The sequence below is a fragment of the Leptodactylus fuscus genome, chromosome 2 (assembly GCF_031893055.1).
Source record: "Leptodactylus fuscus isolate aLepFus1 chromosome 2, aLepFus1.hap2, whole genome shotgun sequence".
NCBI classification, from domain to species: domain Eukaryota; kingdom Metazoa; phylum Chordata; class Amphibia; order Anura; family Leptodactylidae; genus Leptodactylus; species Leptodactylus fuscus.
This window is the reverse complement of record NC_134266.1, coordinates 175713228-175733658: the sequence shown is the minus strand read 5'-3', so window position 1 is coordinate 175733658 and position 20431 is coordinate 175713228. Positions and strand designations below refer to the sequence as shown.

Genomic DNA, 20431 nt, shown 5'->3' with positions numbered 1-20431 from the left:
TTCAGGACTAGCTCCAGTGCTATGGCCATTAGTACCATCATATCTCAGTTGACAGTTTCTGGGCGGTATCTGTGTGTCTAAGATGAAAGTATTTCTAAAAGGATCTATGATGGAGGATGTATTAGTGAAAACTGGAAAAATGTCCCTTCTTCAACTTCCAAAACTCATGGTCAGTAGGTCTCACAATTGGACAGATTGTGGTTATGCCCAGAGTTGTGCAAATTCAGTGTGTTTACCAGGCCCCAAATCTGTATCTCCCACCACTTACTACAGCAACAGTTCTGGCACAGCGGTCAACTACAAGGCTCCCTCCCGCTTCTAAAGCATATTGAAACGTCCCACGGGTGCCCCTGTAGAAGCAGTCTGCCAATGGCTTCCAAGTGATCCTGCTGGCCAGACCCTTATAGGTACTGCAATAGGATGGCAATAAGGTAGGTTGGTCATGGCCAGAACCCCAACCCCACTCTATATTATTTTAGCTATACTGCAGCCTCTAACATCTGTCATTGGGAGTGTCAACTTTGGAGTTCAGTTTGTCCAGCAAGGGGTTCCCTAAACATATTTTTACTCCCTTTTCCAACCCCAGGTCTTCCAAAATATTTGCCCCTCTAAGAAATCAATCCCCATTAGAATGTTGTATTTTCAAGAATGAGTTTTTATGTAAGAGTCATAGTCAATATACCATGAAATATTGTACACTATTAGCTGAAGAAATGATACACAGGGAAATGTATATTGGACCTGCATAGAAAATAGAGGAACTCCTCTCATATCAGCCATTAACAAAATGTATTGTAGATATTGTCACAACCTCTCCACAATGAATATTGTTTGGTGCCCACAGGATGGGTTTTAAACGTGCTCTATTGTTCATTCTGGCAGACTCATGACATGTCCTATGCACAGCTTCTATGGGCTAGGAGCCCTGTTCAGGGGGTAGATATCACGTATTGTTCTACATCAGGTAATGTTTAGGTCCCCATTGTAATCTGTACATGAGAGCTCACCAGAAGGTAAAGGAAGAAATGTAACTCCCCTCCACTAACAAATAGCGCCCCTGGGAGCACAGATAACAATAATGGGCTCTAATGTTCCCTGCAGTATTTAGCTGTTTTGGCACAGTTTTTTTATTGATACCTTGGAGGACCCCTTTAATATCTCAGTTGTAGGCACTTTTACTATAGCACTGGAATTCAATAACAGGTGAGCAATATTGCAAATAATACAAAATGTTTTATTAGTACAGTTCTATTATGTAACACATTTCATTTGTTAACACTGAGGATAAATATGTAAAATGTATGAAGGAAATTACTGCCTATTTATCAACTTTCCATGAATTAGTTGTCCATGTACAGGCCATAGGACCAAATGCTCTTCAGATGAGCAGTGGTAATCCTGGCAGACGGGGAATAATCCAGTATTCTCTACATGTCATTGCAGTCATTTGTATGGTATGGTCTTCAGGACAATGTTAATAGTAACTTATGGCAATGTTGTAAGAGCATGTTCTTTAACTCAGCCTTAAGGCTGAGGCGGAAACGCAGCTTTTTTTTTTTTTTGTTGTTGCTGATCTTGCTGTGTGTTTTTGAGTCAAACCAGGAATGGCTACAAAATGAATGGGAAATATAGTAAGTTCTTATACTTCCACCTTCTGCCCAATTCACTCCTGGCTTTTGATCAAAAAACTGCACCAAAATATAAAAAATAGTTGCGTTTCTGCAATGTGGGGCCTTAGTCGCGTTTTTATTATTTTAAATTTACTTCGGTCTAAACTTCAGTGCTATAAAATTTTACAATATAGTTTCATAGGACTTTACTTTAAGATACAGATCTCCAAATGGTTTCTTATCTATTGCTATGATGTGATATTATGCACTTCCGAGTGTGACCACTAGAACCACAAAGACAGCCAGAATAAAGGAACTACATTGTGGAACTGCTATTCAGAGAAAATGCCAAAGGGAGCTCAGTCCCTATATGTTGGAGATTAGAGATGAGCGAGTACTGTTCGGATCAGCCGATTCGAACAGCACACTCCATAGAAATGAATGGATGCACCTGGTACTTCCGCTTTGACGGCGGCCGGCCACTTAATCCCCCGCGTGCCGGCTACATCCATTCATTTCTATGCAAGCGTGCTGTTCGAATCGGCTGATCTGAACAGTACTCGCTCATCTCTATTGGAGATCAGTAAGCGTTCCTGTGGTCACGGGAGGGTTTTGCTTCAATAAGTTGCCTTGCATGTTGTTCCAGCTGCATCATCCTGCATGATGTATGCATTGTCCTCTGAGGTTCCATATAACTTCTAGGCTTCCCTAGTGACACCTACAGCCAGAATAGTAGATGGAAGCAGGTAATTTAGAGATCTACATCAGAAGAAAACTGATCTACAACACCTATAAAACATATTATAAAAATAGACATTCCCTTTAACAGTGAAGATTTAGCAAGACTGGTGTTTCCCATGCTAGTCTTGATCTCCTCTGCACTGGAGTTGCACTGCACCTACTTTACTAAGAGGCAAATGCCTTTTAATAAAATAAGCGCATCCCATACAGTCAGTGAGCCCGAATCGCAAATCTAACACAAATAGGATGTAGAATTTATGTCATTTTCTAGGATAAACTTTAGTAAATGTGCTGGGCAGTGGGAGGCCACATCTATTCCCACCAAGCCCCCAAACAATACTCCCACTTTCCAGGAAATTGACATGTGGAATGCAAATGTCCTAAAAACAAAAAAGAAAAACAAACATTTTTTTGGAGCAAATCTGGCTGTATACTTTTTTTTTTTTTTTTACACCAAAAATTGGTGTAAAATAAATGATAAATTCCTACCAATGACTTTCCATTTCAGAAAGTCAGCCAGCATTCATGTGTGTTGAATGTCTGTCTTGTTCCATAAAATGATCTTTTCTATAAAATGATGAATACATTTTCAATCTGATGCAAAATTTACTATTAGTTGAAACTGTCATGAACCTAAAAGGTAATGTATATAGTGCTGGAGGGAAATAAAGTACATGTCTTTTTCTTGGCCTGCTCATGAATGCTTTGGTCTAGACTCTGCGACTTGTACTTAACCCTGCTGATGCCAACCATGTACCTTCATACTGGCTGACCTGTGCTTCCACTATCTACCTCCCCTCTGAATGTATTCATGACATTGCATATTTCAAGAGAGGGAAGCAGAATATATTTCTTATCCATCCTATGGAGTGAATGAAGAATCTTAAAGTGATGACTTAAATACTTAAAGCAAAACAAGGAATATGAAATGGTGTCACTACCAGTCAACGCCAGCTTGGTTCTCCCCCTATACAATAACGGTGTAGGTCATATATACAGACTATGTGACAGCAAGTATGAAATCTATTATTAAACACTGTACAGCACCACAAATGTGTTCCCTTCAATCATAAATATATTAGCTGGTTGTGTGTATATATTTTATATAGATTTATAGATTTTCTTTAAAGATTTACGTCTCTGATTATCTACAAAATACACATATTAGTAAAACAAAATAGATTTCTTTTAATTACATCCCTCCCACATAATGCATTGTCTGTGATATGCTTCTACAGGATTGTTCTGTCAGTCTTTCTAGAAAAAGTAGCAAAGAGAACCCATATGTTGTATACTATCATTGCCTTAACATGGGTTTTCTGAGTTGGGCAAAATATTACCCAAGGTGATAAAATAACTACTTATTAATTTCTCCACCATCCAGCGCCGCCGCTCTGGTCCTCCCCACCAGCTTCTTCAGTAGTGATGTGGCTGTATACTCATGTGTCCATTGCAGGCCTATACTGCATGCTGATGAGGTCAGTGATAATGTAGCCACGACTAGGACATCACTGCAGCCAAGTAAACAGAGACTGGCATGGAGGACTGGAGGCACCACTTATTATTTTATTACAACCTACCCCCTCCTTTGAGGAATTTTTTTCTTTGCTCAACTCAGAAAACCCCTTAAAACAATCCATAGTCTGGCACCGTATAAGTTAGGGATGTCTCTAAAGCAAATGATGTTCCCTTTGAAGAACAGACACTGTAGAATGGTTTGGGTTGATTCTGTCAATGAGAATACATACAATCTTCTATTTACAGTAGGTTACACAGAGGTAGAATTAAAAAAAAGAAACAAAACATTGAAATGAAGGTGCATGCAAATGTATTAAACAGGCAGTGATGATTTCGGGGTGTCAGTTCACCATTGGCAGTTCTTCACTAGGTTCCTCTATAGAAATATTTCTATCAGTCTGTTGATACCTTTTTTATGTGAATCTAAAAAGAAAAAGAAATGCAATGAAATGACGACATGTAAGAAAACAACAATAACAGTAACTTCTAGAAAGCATGAAAATAGAGATCTACTTCTTTGTAAATGCAATATAATAAGCAAGTGTTTGCATAATATATGGTCTCTAGTAGACATGCAACTGCACTGGGTGCAAACAACAATGGAAGAGACAGTGCTTATTCACACGATAGGGAATAGTGGGTGTGAGCTAGCTGTTATTTCCCCCACACCTCCACAATTGCATCAGTAGGAGGATATCCACATCCCTAGGGATAACAAACAACTGGAAATCAAGTCTTCACAAGATCCCTCCTCCACCATCACTCCAATTGCCTCCTGTCCCTACAGTTACGTAAGGGTAAGTTCACACAGGGTTTTTTGGTTAGGATTTTGAGGCCATATTCGCTCAAAATCCTGTCCAAATAAATGGCTCCTATTGAAATCAATGGGAGCTGGTCAGGGCTTTTTTCCAGGAGCCATTTGTTCCAGCTCATAGAAAAAAGAAATGACACTCCCTCCAGACTAGGCCCATTCATTTGGGCCTAATCCAGAGCGGAGTGCGTGACTGGGTGCACCGGCATCCAGTTGCGGCTACCCGTATTTTGGACTGGAACCTGAGGTGGCCTCCACCTCGGGTTCCGGTCCAAAATACCCCGTGTGAACTTACCCTAAGTCTTCCTGCCAGTGTGCAGAGGTCCCTATATGGCCTGCCCACTCCCTAGCTCCGCTAGGAGGGCTGTGCAGAGAGCAGGCAAACAACCGTTCTTTTAACAGTCCGCGTGACCAATCCATTAAGTGATAGAACTTAATATTTATCCCTCAATAGACTCCCTTACCCTCTGATGTGTATTCAGCTGTAACAAACATACTTTGTCACAGTCAGGCCCCTGTTTTGTGAATGAGCTGTTATCTATAGAAAGCTGAACAAGCTTAAGACATGATAACCGGAATTAGGTAGCTATAGGTGACTATTTTACATTTTTATTGCACTAGTTTTAATTTTTTTTTTAACTATTTGTCAGTCTTTGATAACATTTGTTATTGCTTTAGTGGATCTAAAATTAAAAAAAAAATAAAAAAAAGTTTGCAAAAGTAGTGTTGATAAATAAGGGAGAAATAAAAATAGTGGATTAAAAATAGAGATTATTCACTTAACTGGAGAGTCCATAGTAATAAAGGGAGTTTCTGGGATTTAGATGTTTATGGCCTATCAGCACCCAGCTGATCAGTTGATATTGGAAATTGCAGCCAACACAGTCTATGGGGTTGCAAGTACACAGCTCTATATACTGAGTAGGATACCTTTCATATTCCTGCAGCTCAGCATCATTTCAAGTAACTACAAAGCCCCAGCCATCTGACATTACTGATATATTCTAAGGAGAGATCAACCGTATCTAAATCCTGGGAAACCCCCTTTAAAATTTTGTAAAAACATGGCTGGTATTTACCTCATTAAGGATGATCCAAACTGCTGAGTTTTGTAAAACTGATAGTCGGAATGCTGAAATGGGATTTAGCCCAGGATCTACAGGTCCTTCTGCAACACCATCTTCAAATTTTCCTTAAGTAAAATTAAAGAAACATAAATGTCATTCTTGTTAAATTAATGGAAGAACAAAAGGACGGCGCTCTCAGGTCCAAAGGAATTTATTCAAAAAGAAGATTGCACAACGCAAAAACAGTTGCCGCGTTTCGGGTCGGAACCCTTTATCAAGTGCGTAACTAGTTAAAAACAATAAATATAGTATATGTATAAAAAACATGAATATACAAAGACATAATTTAAAAAACAGATTAGCTTGTCAAAGAAAAAAACAACAGACCACGACGTTATTAGGCAAGAAAATCATTTACCTATAAACCCAGAACCTATAAACAAATCCAAGGTATATTATATGAATTCTGAATTAAACTCAGGTGATGTATTACACATCATTAGTCATAGACAAACTATTATATATTGATCATATTATTCATACTCGAGATAACTATAGATCCTTAACATCCCATATGTTCAGTGACTATTATTATATTTCATTAGAACAAGATTCCAGCAATAATATTGTTTTACCTTCACTAATCGAGCTTCACTCAAGCTAGGAAGAAATAAACTCTATCCGGAGCGCTACTCGGCCTATTTAACCGTACCGCTCCATGTGCCACTTCCGGAGGAAAAAGATGCGGTCCAAGCTGGAACGCATGCTCATTAGCTAGATGTTACGAGCCTTTGTGCAAATTTTTTCGGCGGAATATTCTATCACCACAAGAGCACGGGCACTCCGCCCGCACCAGAGAAACCAACAGTACGGGCTAAGAAAAAACGGTGGTACGACCTATCAAGAGTCGTATAGCTAAATATGCAAATGTGAATAAAAAATAAAATAAAAGGAAGTCATGCGGTTCAACCTGGAACGCATGAACTTCTGCGCATGTGTAAAAGGACAATCTGCTACACGAGTCATCTAAAAGAATTCATAGTGATGATATTTGCCTAGGACGTAACATAAAAGTTTAGAAAATGATTCTAATTAGAAAACATAAAAATCTATATGATTACATTCCTAAAAATATATACATATAAATAGTTTATACAGTAATATATCTCATGACTTGGGTTTGACAGCAATTGATACCATTCTGAAATCTGATGATTTGCTCCCACCTATACAAAGAGAATTCATACTAAACAGCATTGAATTTATCTTGAAACGGAATGTTTTTGAATTCAACGGAAAACTCTTTATACAAAACAAAGGTACTGCGATGGGGACAAAGATGGCCCCCAGTTATGCTAACCTTTTCATGGGCATTTTTGAAAAAGAATGGATATATGGTAGCCATCGTTGGTCTAACAATCTAGTTTATTTTAAAAGATATATTGACGATCTTATCTTTATTTGGGATGGCCCGGCAGTATCCTTCGATTTATTTACCCAACATTTGAATTCTAATACCTATGGCATCCATCTATCAGGGAAATCGGACTCAAAATCAATTGAATTTTTGGATCTAGTACTAACAGGTGAAGAGGGTAAGATCTATACAAAAACATTTTTTAAGACTGTGGATTGTAATAGTCTGCTAGACTTCCATAGTCTTCACTATAGAAAGTGGAAGCAAAATGTTCCCTATGGACAGTTTTGCCGTATACGGCGAAACTGTACAAGGGATACAGATTTCCAACTTCAAAGCAACATTCTCACAGGGAGATTCCGAGAAAAAGGGTACCCTGTTAAAATGATTGAAGCTGCATACCATAGAGCAAGCGGATTCAACCAACAGGAATGTCTTGCTCCAAGACAATCTGTGAAAACTAATGAGTATGAACTGAATTTCATAACGGCCTTTAGTTCATCTCATCAACAGATCAAAGATATTATTATGAGACATTGGCCAGTCCTACAGAATGACCCTTTTCTTAAAAAGGTTCTTCCTATAAGACCCAAATTCACCTTTAGAAGGGCACGAACGCTCAAAAGTATTCTAGCGCCCAGTAAATTACGGTCATCCAATACAACCTCCGTAACAACTAATACCTCCTCCGGAGGGAGTTTCCGTTGTAACCATAATAGATGCAAGTGCTGCAGATCAATTAGAAATAAAGTATGTGAGATTAGTAGCTTCACTACCAACGAAATTTTTAGATTAAAATACCATCTTGATTGTACTTTGTCATTTGTAATATATTTATTGGAATGCCCGTGTGGCCTCCAATATATAGGCAGAACATCTAGACAATTAAGCGAGCGTATCAACAAGCATCGCTCGAATGTCACAAACGGTTACATGAAACATAGTGTGTCGCGACATGCAGCTGAACATCACAACAAAAGCTTCAGCGGATTTTTGGTAACACCAATTGACTGGGTTCCCCCGGGTAATAGTGATAGACTGAGTAAGCTAAATAAAAAAGAGATGTTCTGGATGTTTAAATTTAATACATTACATCCAGCGGGCCTAAATATCGCAACTGAGGATGTAAACAGATGAGTTACCTTGTATAATCCTTTTGGTCATTCTTAATGTATACTGTTAACTAAAAGGTGTATTTTTAGGGAAGGGCCTATATAATTGGTTGAAATGCATGTTTTAAACTATTTAAATTATTCAATTTATTTTTCATTTTTAATTTGTATAATAGTCAGATAGAAATTTAATGTACCAATATCGAGTATATCATGAACATGGTGGGCTATATTTATATATATTTTTAGGAATGTAATCATATAGATTTTTATGTTTTCTAATTATAGAATCATTTTCTAAACTTTTATGTTACGTCCTAGGCAAATATCATCACTATGAATTCTTTTAGATGACTCGTATAGCAGATTGTCCTTTTACGCATGCGCAGAAGTTCATGCGTTCCAGGTTGAACTGCATGACTTCCTTTTATTTAATTTTTATTTACATTTGCATATTTAGCTATACGACTCTTGATAGGTCGTACCACCGTTTTTTCTTAGCCCGTACTGTTGGTTTCTCTGGTGCGGGCGGAGTGCCCGTGCTCTTGTGGTGATAGAATATTCCGCCGAAAAAATTTGCACAAAGGCTCGTAACATCTAGCTAATGAGCATGTGTTCCAGCTTGGACCGCATCTTTTTCCTCCGGAAGTGGCACATGGAGCGGTACGGTTAAATAGGCCGAGTAGCGCTCCGGATAGAGTTTATTTCTTCCTAGCTTGAGTGAAGCTCGATTAGTGAAGGTAAGACAATATTATTGCTGGAATCTTGTTCTAATGAAATATAATAATAGTCACTGAACATATGGGATGTTAAGGATCTATAGTTATCTCGAGTATGAATAATATGATCAATATATAATAGTTTGTCTATGACTAATGATGTGTAATACATCACCTGAGCTTAATTCAGAATTCATATAATATACCTTGGATTTGTTTATAGGTTCTGGGTTTATAGGTAAATGATTTTCTTGCCTAATAACGTCGTGGTCTGTTGTTTTTTTCTTTGACAAGCTAATCTGTTTTTTAAATTATGTCTTTGTATATTCATGTTTTTTATACATATACTATATTTATTGTTTTTAACTAGTTACGCACTTGATAAAGGGTTCCGACCCGAAACGCGGCAACTGTTTTTGCGTTGTGCAATCTTCTTTTTGAATAAATTCCTTTGGACCTGAGAGCGCCGTCCTTTTGTTCTTCCATTGGTGCATCCTCCTGGTTTTTGACCAGTGTTATAGAGACGTGCTGCCACTCTCACTCTGACGAAGCCTAATATTGCTGAAAACGGAGTTGTGAACGGAGTCACAACCCGATCAGGTGAGAGGCCACCAGGTCCTGAGTTCTTTTCATAAACACCAGATAATTCATCTATATATTTATAATAGACCATCTACACTATAAGTGTGCTCGGTATCTCTCTATTCTCTATTCTTGTTAAATTGGGTTTATTCATGTCCTTAGGACAGGTCATCCCTGAGCACCACTTCTGCTTTAAAGGCCTTGTGACTTCATATTCATTGGTTACATAGCTTTTCAAGTGAGTGGTATAGGCTGGAATAACAAGCCAAACAGCTGATCTGCAGGGATCCTGGGTGAACGACCCAGACAATACTTTAGCTAATGACCTATTCTAAGCAGAGGTCATCAATTAATAATAATGAAAAACCTCTTTAAGGCTGAGGCCCCACAGTGCGGAAACGTAGCTTCTTTTGTTGCAGATTTTGTTGAGTTTTTTTGAGCCAAAACCAAAAATGGTTACAGAGGGAATGGAGAAAATTTAGGAAGTTATTATACTTCTCCCTTTTGCTCAATCCACTCCTGGGTTTCACTCAAAAAAACGCAACAAAATCTGCAACAAAAGAAGCTGCGTTTCCGCACCATGGGGCCTCAGCCTAAAGGGGTAATTCAATTGATAAAAAAACCCCTTCTTTAATGCAGCGATGTTTTCGGCTGCAGTCATCACCTCTGTCACTCCATGATGTTCTTGTCTTCTGATGCACCATTTGAGGGCAGGTCTCGGCAGTGACATCCACACAAACTGTATATCACTGCTAAGTCTTTGATGTGCCATTTGTGTAGTGGTCACCACTGTGGACTGTGATTGAACTCTACTTATTCGATTTGACTTAAAGAAGGTCAGAGCCTGGTGTGTTTTTTTTTTCATTTGAGTTTTCATATTCATTTCATATGAATTTCCAGAAGCAGTCTGCCAGTGAACCCTGCCTTCTCATTATTTGTGCTGTTCTAATGGTTGTGTCTATAGACAACTATCCCAGGTGAGCATCCCATCATCGGACATGCACATTACAGTTATTAGTGTGTGCTGAGGCAGAGGAGAGAGAAGTCCGTCAACTAGGGAAAAAAATGGCGATTTTTACAAGAATGGAGCAGTGTCCTGAATAAGAAATACATCATTGTAAACTATGCTGACAGCCCTACAAGGTACTGTGATTAATTTATATCTCCATTTTGTGCTGATAGATCCCTTTAAGGCCAATGGGGCCTTACTACAATGGGGAAAAGACTCAGGTTTATATACAATATGCACAATAATCAGTATAACATGATGAGAAAGCTAAAAAATGTAAGAGGATCTTACCTATTCTGAAAAACCCATCTGAAAGCCGTTTGTCTTTGGTTTCCTTCCTTAAATCCAAAATATCTTTCTACAAAGAACAAGCACCATGTAAACGTTCAGTATTAGGATTAAAGCAGCTCTGTTATATGGCAAATATTTGCTAACATGGCAGTGATAAAAGGGCTATAAAGTATTAAATCTGGAGGAATATATCAATGTTCTAAGCAGATAAATAAAGTAAATGAGGTTACGTAGTGACACACAAGCTGCCATGAAATGATCAGAAACATTCCAAACCTGAAAGATGTTTTGTGTCATGGTCAAAGCAATTTGAGCTACGTGACTACATACACTCATTAGCTGTGATGGTTGCAGAAGTCACCTACAATCTTTTGACTTTATTATGGGTGAGGTAGCCCAAATAAAGTTCTCTCCACTCTTCTATATATTTGACATACCTGGTAAGGTATAACCTCCACACTTGTATTTGTTAACAAGTCTCCTGGATGTTCAGGATTACCACTGCGGAACAAATACCTAAAAACAAAATTAGAATTTTTAGACCATTTAAGACTAAATTTCCTAAATTTATGGACAGAATGCTTTTGTCAATACTACACTTGTAAATGAACACATCTCCATGATAAAAGGGTTCTCCAACCAGTATGCTTTAGGACCACTCAGTGGTATCAGTGCGGGTCATATAAGCTGTGCCCACACTCATCCTGACAACTCTACAGTCTCAGCTACTTGAGTTTAACAAAAGTGATTTGCTTATGCAAAAAATGAGAGCAGGAGGGCGGCACATCCTGCAGCACTGGGCTATTACATGTCAAACAGCAAAAGCTGTATTTTGGGTTTCTAACATATAAAACAGTTGGAAATAAAAATATGAAACATTTTCCATTTTGTATGCAAGCTTAATAGTGATGTCCTTAATAAATTTGGTTTGAAGAGGATCTGTCACCAAGTAGAAAACGCTGAGTAACATACATCATTTGATTCTTGTTGTTCCTGTGATGAATGGCCCAGAGTTATGGAGTTTTTTTTCACTGCCTTCTCAGATATATTTCCCTTTTTGCCCTGTTAATTTACTCGACCTGATTAGCAAGATTCCAGAGATAGTGTCCAATTGTCCAAGCCTAATTCCTCCCTGGAGGTAGCTTGGCTCATCCCTTTGTCTCAACCTGGGTACGGCATTATCGTGATTGTGCTAACTTCATTATTCTTAGCAGGGGGTGTCTGGGATCAATGGACTGAGAGCCTTGCTATCACCTTTTAGCAGACAACCTGACTCCGAGTAAACCTTCAAAGGGTTATGACCGTATATAGTCATACTGGTACAAGGTGGGAGCAGAGTTGCCCACCTTGCTGACCTTATCGTGGGAGGGGGCTGAGAGGAGATATATTGTCACACATGACAAGACCCCAGGCTCTTGTTGTTCTTCCTGGACTGCTGGGATGTGTCACAAAGTGCTGTGATGCTGTGGAAGCTAATTCCTTGGCGTAAGGTCTCTATTGCCTATGGAAATACCATGCACCCTGGACTATTCTGCTAATGGCATAGTCAAACCCATACCACCTAAGGATTACTTATGGACTCTAAAGGACTGTGCCCTGGATTTCACGAGGTGAACTCCGGAGACCCAACACCCAACAAGGCATTATAATTCTGTTTCTAATCCTTTATTCTTTTTATCTTACTGCACTGTAACATACCTTTCTGTAACCATATAAGCTTGTATCTGCTAGCATGTACCTCTATGTATGTTGGTTGTCTCATATTATCCTATAAGACCCGGACCCTCTCTCAGGGTGAGAGCGGACGGTAAAGGTAAGAAGGTGATCGCAGTTTTGCCTGTGGCAAGGCCAGGTAGGCCAGAGGCTGGGTAAAAGTGGCTGTGGCTAGGCGAGATCCTTTACAGTTTCCCTGGTAATTTTGGTGTTTTACTTTTTCAAATCTTTTTTTTTTTTTTTTTTGGTTGATAGCTTTGGTAGTATTGTCTCGAGCCTCACGGCCGGGTAGAAATCCAGCTTGATCTGGGTGGATAATGGCACCCAGCAGGGGTGATAATCGGATCGCCAGGATCTTGGCAAGGATTTTGAGGTCAACATTGATTAGCGAAATGGGACGGTAGCTAGGGCATACAAAAGGGTCCTTTCCTGGTTTGGGGATAACTGCTATGTGTGCACACAGGGAGTCACGACAAAGGGTCGAACCAGTAGTAAGGGAATTGAAAACTCTCAACAGTCTGGGGCGGAGTTCAGGGCCAAGTTTCTTATAATATACCAAGGTAAGGCCGTCTGGGCCTGGGGCCTTACCCGTTGCCATACTGGAGATAGCTGAAGAAATCTCTTCTTCAACAATAGGAGATTCCAAGGCGGCCAAGTCCTCCAGGGGCAGCGACGGGAGACGCGAGGAGGAGAGATAAGAACGAATACGATCACGGAACACCGTCTCAGGGAGAGGAGAGGGACCAGAGTCTACAGAGTACAAAGAGGCATAGTAGTCCCGAAAAGCAGACGCAATGTCGAGGGGCAAGTGTAACTGAGTACCCTGGGTGGAACGGAGGCACGGAACATAGGTGGAGGATCGCTGAACCCGAAGAGCTCTAGCCAGGGAACGCCCGTTCTTATTTCCGAACTCGTAGAAATGACGTCTGCATTTAGCTAGAGTACCCTTCGCCTTATCAGTGACAAGCGTACGGAGTTCCTCCCGGGCGCTGGCAAGCTGAGAATAAACATCAGGAGTGATTTGGCGTTTATGAAGGAGTTCCAACGAGCGGATCCGCTGCAGCAGAGACTCAATGCAAGCTCGGCACGCCTTATTCAAGCGGGAACCATGTTGCAACAGGATACCCCGGACAAAACATTTATGAGCCTCCCACACCACTGGGGGAGCAACCCCCGACGTCTCCTCCCTCTCAAAGTATTCCTCCAATCTGGTCTTGATGTCGGCCAGAATGGATACGTTGTCTAGAAGTGACGCGTTCAGTTTCCACTGACGTTGGAAGGGAATAGGAGAGGACAAGGAAACAGACAAAGTAACCAAAGCATGGTCGGAGAAGGTAATGTTGTCAACTTCCGCAGCTAACAAAGAATGGAGATGTTGGTGACGGACAAAGAGGTAATCAATACGAGAGTATCGGTGATGGACCGGGGAGAAATAGGAGTAATCCCTATCCAAGGGGTGGAGTAACCTCCAGGAGTCCACAAGTTGGTGGGAGTGAAGATCCCTCTTAACCCCTCGGAGAAGCGAGTAGGGATGAGAAGAGACACCAGTGGAGGAATCCAATGAAGGGTCTAGGACCAAATTAAGATCACCCCCCGCTACCAGGAAGCCTTCTGCGAAGCCGTCCAACAGCCCTAAGTAAGAACTGAGGGCACGACCCTGTCCCGAATTAGGCAAATACAAAGAAACAAAAGTAAAAAGCTGGGAGGAGATACGACCTTTGACCATAACAAGTCTGCCCTCGGAATCAGTGCGAGTCTCCAAATGTTCCCAAGGCAGGGAGCGAGAAATCAAAATACTAGTCCCTCTGGATTTCGGGTCAGGAGAAGAGCTGTGATAGGAATGGGGGAACCAAGCATTAGTCAACTTGTACGGTTTGTGAGAGCAATGGTGAGTTTCCTGCAAAAACACAACATGAAGGCGCTTACCTTTGAGCAGATTGAAGAGCACGGAGCGTTTTTCCGGGCTGTGAAGGCCTCTCACATTGAGGGAGCCCACTGTGATGGAGGAGAGGTGAGTAAGTGGAGGCATGGTGGAAGACAGGCCCTCACCGCTCACAGCCTAAGAAGAAGGGGGGGGGGAGGAGAGAGAGAGGAAGGGGGAAAGGAAAGAGAGAGAAAAAAGGAGAAAAAAAAAAAAGGGGGGGGAGGGGGGTAGAGGGAGAAGAGCAGTAAAGGTAGGGTAGAAGAAGGGGGCGGGGGAGAAGAGCAGAACAAGTCTAACTACCCCTAAACGAATAAACAAGGGGCACAACAATAAACAGGAAGGAGTAGGGGATTAGGAAAAGATGGGGGGGAAGTGGGCCCGTAAGCACCACGAGTGTACCTGGTAGGGAGAACCCCACGCCCCCCACTCCCAATGAAATACAAAGGGATAGGGAGCACAGGGCTACAAAATGAATCTAAGGTCTACGAGACAACATCTCAGAAAAACATGACATAATCAACACCAAGGGCCATCTAGAAAGCCCATCAGGAACAGGATCAAAAGGAACAGAGCAATCACAAACAAAAGAAACACCAACTGCAAAACAAGTCCAAGGTCACTCAATACAATAGGACAATAACACTGTCCTGTGGGTAGGGCAGAGATCAGTAGCATGAGGGCTCATGCTTCGATGGGAAGCGAAGTTGAAAGATCCGGTTGATGGAGCGGGGGCCCAGGCGGATCCATCATTGGAAGACGTCGTGGAGACAGGTTGCTCTGAAGTCTCTCTCCGGAGGCAGTTGAAGAAGAACGCCTGGAACCGCGGCTACGTCTGGATACAGTAGGGCGGGAGGAGTCCAGAGCAAGCCAGTTCGGGACTGAGACAGGGCGTACATCCAAGGAGGCAAACAAATCAGGCAAATCCGCCGGGGAACGGACCACAATGGAAGAGGAGCCAGAACGTACAATCAAATGGAAGGGATGACCCCATCTATAGGAACCTCCACTGTCCTTGATTAGAGTCAACACCGGTTGAAGAGAACGGCGCATAGCCAGCGTGCGAGATGAGATGTCAGGATAGAGCTTGACAGAGGCGTTTTCAAAAGGCACCGATCCCATATCCCAAGCACACTTCAGGATGAGCTCCTTGTCCGTGAAGTAATGTAATCTGCACAGAACGTCTCTAGGATTAGCAGGGTCAATCGAGCCAGACCGCTGGACTCTATGCACACGATCCATCACGAAGGTAGCATCCAGTGGGCGTTGAGTTGCCATATTGAAAATGGTATTAACTCGGTTGAGCAAATCATCCTGAGGGCCTTTTTCAGGTACTCCGCGCAGGCGAATATTATTTCTGCGACCCCGATTCTCTTGATCATCCAGGAGCAGAGCAATATGTTGAAGACGGGTCTCAGAGTGAGACTGAGCGCTCTCCACTGCAGACAGGCGTTGTTCCAGAGAGGACAGTGTTTGATCAGTAGCATCAGCCCTAGTGGTAAGCTGAGACACATCTGAGCTTGGGACTGCTCCATTCGAGAAACTACAGCATCCAGGTCTTGTTTAGTAGGTAGAGCCTGAATAAGGTCCCGAAGTAATTGAAAGTCCGCTGGGGCAATATGGGCTGCCGAGCAGGGTGGGGGAGCAGAATCCGAGGATTGCATGTCATGTGCAGGGGGGGTAGCAGACACTAAAGAAGGCGGCTGCGACTGGCGCAGCGGAGGAGATGGAGGAGCCATGTCTTCAGCGCCAGACCCTGTAGCCGAGGTTCCAGGTCGGGACAAGAAGGTAGAGATTGATGGTAAGTGAGCAAGAGGGCGGCCTGGTGTGCGGGAAGGAGCAGTGGAGGTGTTAGGATGTCTTCTGGACATATCACAGCGGGAAGAGACCATAGAAGGTAATGAAGGTACACTCGCAGTATCACCAGGCCTTACATGAGGCGGTCAAACAGTTCCATAGTCAAACCTGGCGTCCAGGGGGTGCAAAAGGAGCAATGAGGGAAGCGTCAGGTCTGTGGGGACACACCGCAGATCGCACACCACACAGCAAGTGGAGAAAGGTGAGGAGCCCCCCCTGGTGGTGGAGTAGGGGCTCAACACTCCCTTCACTCCACTGCAATTCACAACAGCAGGAGTTCCCAACTAGGAATGTCTCTGGAGAGGGTGAGAGAATCCAAAAAAACAGCAGAGAGTACTCACAGTGTTAGAATGTCCCAGCAGACAGCGCCAGAGCCAAAAAGCAGAGGAGGGAGATATCTGTAATCCAAGCAGTGCAGGAAGGCCAGGCAACAGGCAGAGCAAGGGCCCAGTATAGACAAGCAGCAGCTTTGACTTGAGTTAACAAGCAGCAGCAGGCCCCCACAGACATTCCAGGAGGGTCAGGCACACCAGGAGATGGACACTGGAGGACCACACTGAGCCGGGAACCACTGTGGAACAGCAGGCAAGGTGTTCTGGATGCAGCCACCGACAGAGAAGCCAGCACAGACGTAGGCCGCAGATCCAAGATGGCGGCCGCAGCGGTGAGAAGACAGCAGATGAAGAGTCCGGCAGGCAGAGGACACCAGAGAGCACCAGGGGATCACCACCGAGAGGAGGAGAGAACGGACGGCAGGCAGGTAAGTGGATGCGGTCAATTCCTAGAGCAGGGTGCACGGAACCGGGTAGGCCGCAAGGCCAAGATGGCGGCCGGACTCAGGTAAGGCAGTAGGCCGCAGAACATTCAACCGCCCGGGGCCACGCAATAGCGGACGGATGGCGCCCAAAAACAGCAGACGGAGGCTTGGGGAGAGCCTCAGGGCAGCCCAGGAGAAAATAAAGCAGGATGGTGTCGGTGAGGTCAGATGGAGAGCGGAGACACGGAGAGCTCTGGAAGATGCGTCCGCTCTCACACGCGGCTAGCCACGCCCCCCCCCTACTTTTTCAAATCTGTCTACCCATTCAAAAGATACGGCCCCTGAAAAATTATATGTAAATATGTAATATTTATTGGATTCGCCATGTGGGTGGAAACCTTTTATTTTTACATAAAAATGCATAAGGTTACCACCCACTTGGAGAATCAGAACATATTTACATATCTTCAAGGGGCTCCATAGTTTGAATGGGTTGATGATGTTAAAAAGAAAAACACCAAATTTGATCAGGGGAAGAGCAAGAATCAAATGGTGTATTTTATTTAGCATGTTCTACTTGGTAACAGATCTCTTTAAGTACAATCCATAAGTGGATGCTACAAGCAAGACAAGCAGAAGTGCTAATAGCACAATTGGGTAGAATTCCATTGGACTAAAAAATATGTGAGGCCTTAAATAGTCCACTATCATAAGCATCTGTACGGAATCGCCAGTGTTTCTGCTGTGTACTGTGATCTTGGAATATAATCACTCACACAGGAATTCCTTCAAGAATATCCAAGAATGCAATAATAAATTAAGTATAAATGCAATGTCATAGCAACTCATCAGTGCAATCTACTGTAGCCTAAAGCCAGAGTATTACAATAATCAGCTTTAGGGTATGTTCACATGGAGGAATTTGATGCGGATTTCGCCCCTGAATCTCGGGCAGAATCTTCCCAGAATCCGCCTCTATTCATCTGGGCATAATCAGCAGCAGGAAGCAGCAATGGAATGCCGATGCACTGTAACAGCATCTCATCACTGCCAGACCACGGGCGAAAATGAAGACTGTGGAGAATGAAGGGGACTTCTTCATTTTCCGCTGTGTGAACATAGCCTAAGATGTTAATCACACAGTTTTAGCTTGGCGTTTTTTTTAACCAAAAAAGGCTGTATTGCTAATGTTCGGCCTTTCTTTTATCTTGACATTTCTTGTGCAGTTTTTCAGCTTTCTTTTTTAATCATTTCTTATCTATATGAAAACTGGAAAGAAACAAGCATAACCTTTTTGGCAAGAACAAAAAACAAACTTTAGATGGTAAAAGGTATATGCCTGCATGCAGCCTATAATCATGTGATCACTGGCAGGCGTATGTGGACAGAATTTAGGACACATACGGTTACCACTAATTTAGCAGGTACCTGTACTACATACACCGCACATGCGTACTAAGGCTATTCATATTTTCCTAATGAATAACCTGTAACAGCTAGGTTGACCCTTCTTTAATATGTTTGCGGTAAAAAAAAAAACCCAAAACTTCAAACTGTTCTCTTCTGCTGTAATAAACGTAAGAAGGACAAAGCAGCTGTGAAAGGGAATGAAGACAAGCCAAAGCCCAGTGATGGGATGTATGGCACCTCTATGGATATATATACTCTAATGGCTACAATATCAAAAATTATTAACACATGACAACAGAACACAATGGTGCTGCGGTCACACTCCTGGCAGGGCTGCCATAGACTATAGCTGATGTAGAAATCTACCCTAAGCTAAGATCTTAACATTCTTATTACTATTAATCAGTGGACCTAGCAATGTTATGTTAAAGGATGGCAAAGTACAGGTTAAAAATCTCTTTAGGTGTGAATAAGATTACAAACCTGATGAAGAAATATATAAATGTGTGTGACAAGACTATGTCTTCTAGTGCTCTGTATTTTTAGAGGAAATCATTTGTTCTATAAAACTTTCCAAAGTTGTGAACAAACAATATCTGATAGGAAGGGTGCAGCACATTGTGATAAGAAGCAGCCTGAAGAAGTGTGTCATGGGTAATATGTTGGCTCAGGTCACATTACCAGGATCCTCAAACGGATTCAGATAGAGAATATAAACAAGCGGTATTGTTCAGGAAACTGTATAAACATGATGGATTTATGAGATTTTGGAGTTGAATTTCATCTAATAAAAATATAGCTAGGTTCATATCTGCAACTGGAGTCCTGGAATGGGAACCACGCTTCCAGTAATATGGCACATAACTGCTGAGGCCACCGATTCAATGATCCAGTTTCAAAGTTTGTAAAACAGACAAGTGGGACCAGTATGCGATCTCGGCCAGCTGGGGCTAAAACCACAAAGTTTTTTTAATAAAGCTTTTGCAGGTCTTTTTTTTTTTTTGAAGAAGAAGAAATGTGATAATCCCTTTAAGAATTAAAACACAGCATTTTAATTGGCACATATTTAGTGCAGAATGACCTAAAATTACATGATATTCATTTTGTGTCTGAAATTTTCATTTCCAGATTGAATACAAATGGTACGTTCAGAAAATACTATTAAAAAAAATAAAAAAACATACATCCATAGATGATCCATATATCATCTATATTTGCATATTCTTGTGAGAAGATACATCAAAATTAGATACGCTAAAGCAATGGCTTAGATGCTGCAGAATGGTAGTCAACCATAACACAACTACTAACCTTTCAACATGCACTGGCTTATCAAACTTGAACAGAATGTAGTCGCCAGCCATTGGGGTGATGGCCCAGAAGAAATCCTCCCCCAAGTACGTCTTTTCTAGCGTGTGACCTTGATATACTTTTAGGGATGTTGAAACTTCAGCTGGAGGATTCACATGAATTTTATGCAATAACGGTTTTAAGAAATCTTTATCCTTTAGGAAAAAAAGAAGCAGATATTTAGTGACATTCACCCCACTGATGTAGAACATACAGGCTGATATCAAATTCTCAACACCCAGCAAATACCAAACCTCATTTATCAAAACTGGCTATGGCCACAGCATCAATGATAAGCTTTCATTTTCACAACCACTGTATGAGGGCTTATGCCACTAAGGCCACTTATGTCCCATAGATTATAAGGAGAATAAGTGTCAGCTCGCTAGGGGTCCAACAATCAGGAGAAAGGGGTCCCAAAGTTACTCTGAATGTTCTATAAGAATGGAAAGCTGCTGCACATGCATGGCCTGCACCTTAGTCACTTCTTTAAGGCTGCAGTTCCAGCAATAACAAACATTTGTAATGCGCATGTTTCACCAAGTG

General features: G+C 41.8%; 2 protein-coding genes across 4 annotated transcripts in view; both read right to left on the bottom strand.

The window, feature by feature from the left end:
* Positions 1-20431, bottom strand: part of INPP4A (inositol polyphosphate-4-phosphatase type I A) — a 528838-nt gene that overhangs the window by 430882 nt on the left and 77525 nt on the right. The window lies entirely within an intron of this gene.
* Positions 1088-20431, bottom strand: part of MGAT4A (alpha-1,3-mannosyl-glycoprotein 4-beta-N-acetylglucosaminyltransferase A) — a 67390-nt gene continuing 48046 nt past the window's right edge. For all 3 annotated transcript variants that reach the window (XM_075265193.1, XM_075265192.1, XM_075265194.1), the window contains exons 12-16: positions 19847-20040; positions 11315-11393; positions 10878-10944; positions 5760-5872; positions 1088-4292 (exon numbers count right to left, since the gene is read on the bottom strand). In XM_075265193.1, the coding sequence (XP_075121294.1) occupies positions 4263-4292; positions 5760-5872; positions 10878-10944; positions 11315-11393; positions 19847-20040 (483 nt within the window). In that variant the 3' untranslated portion in view covers positions 1088-4262. The remainder of the gene's footprint in view (positions 4293-5759; positions 5873-10877; positions 10945-11314; positions 11394-19846; positions 20041-20431) is intronic.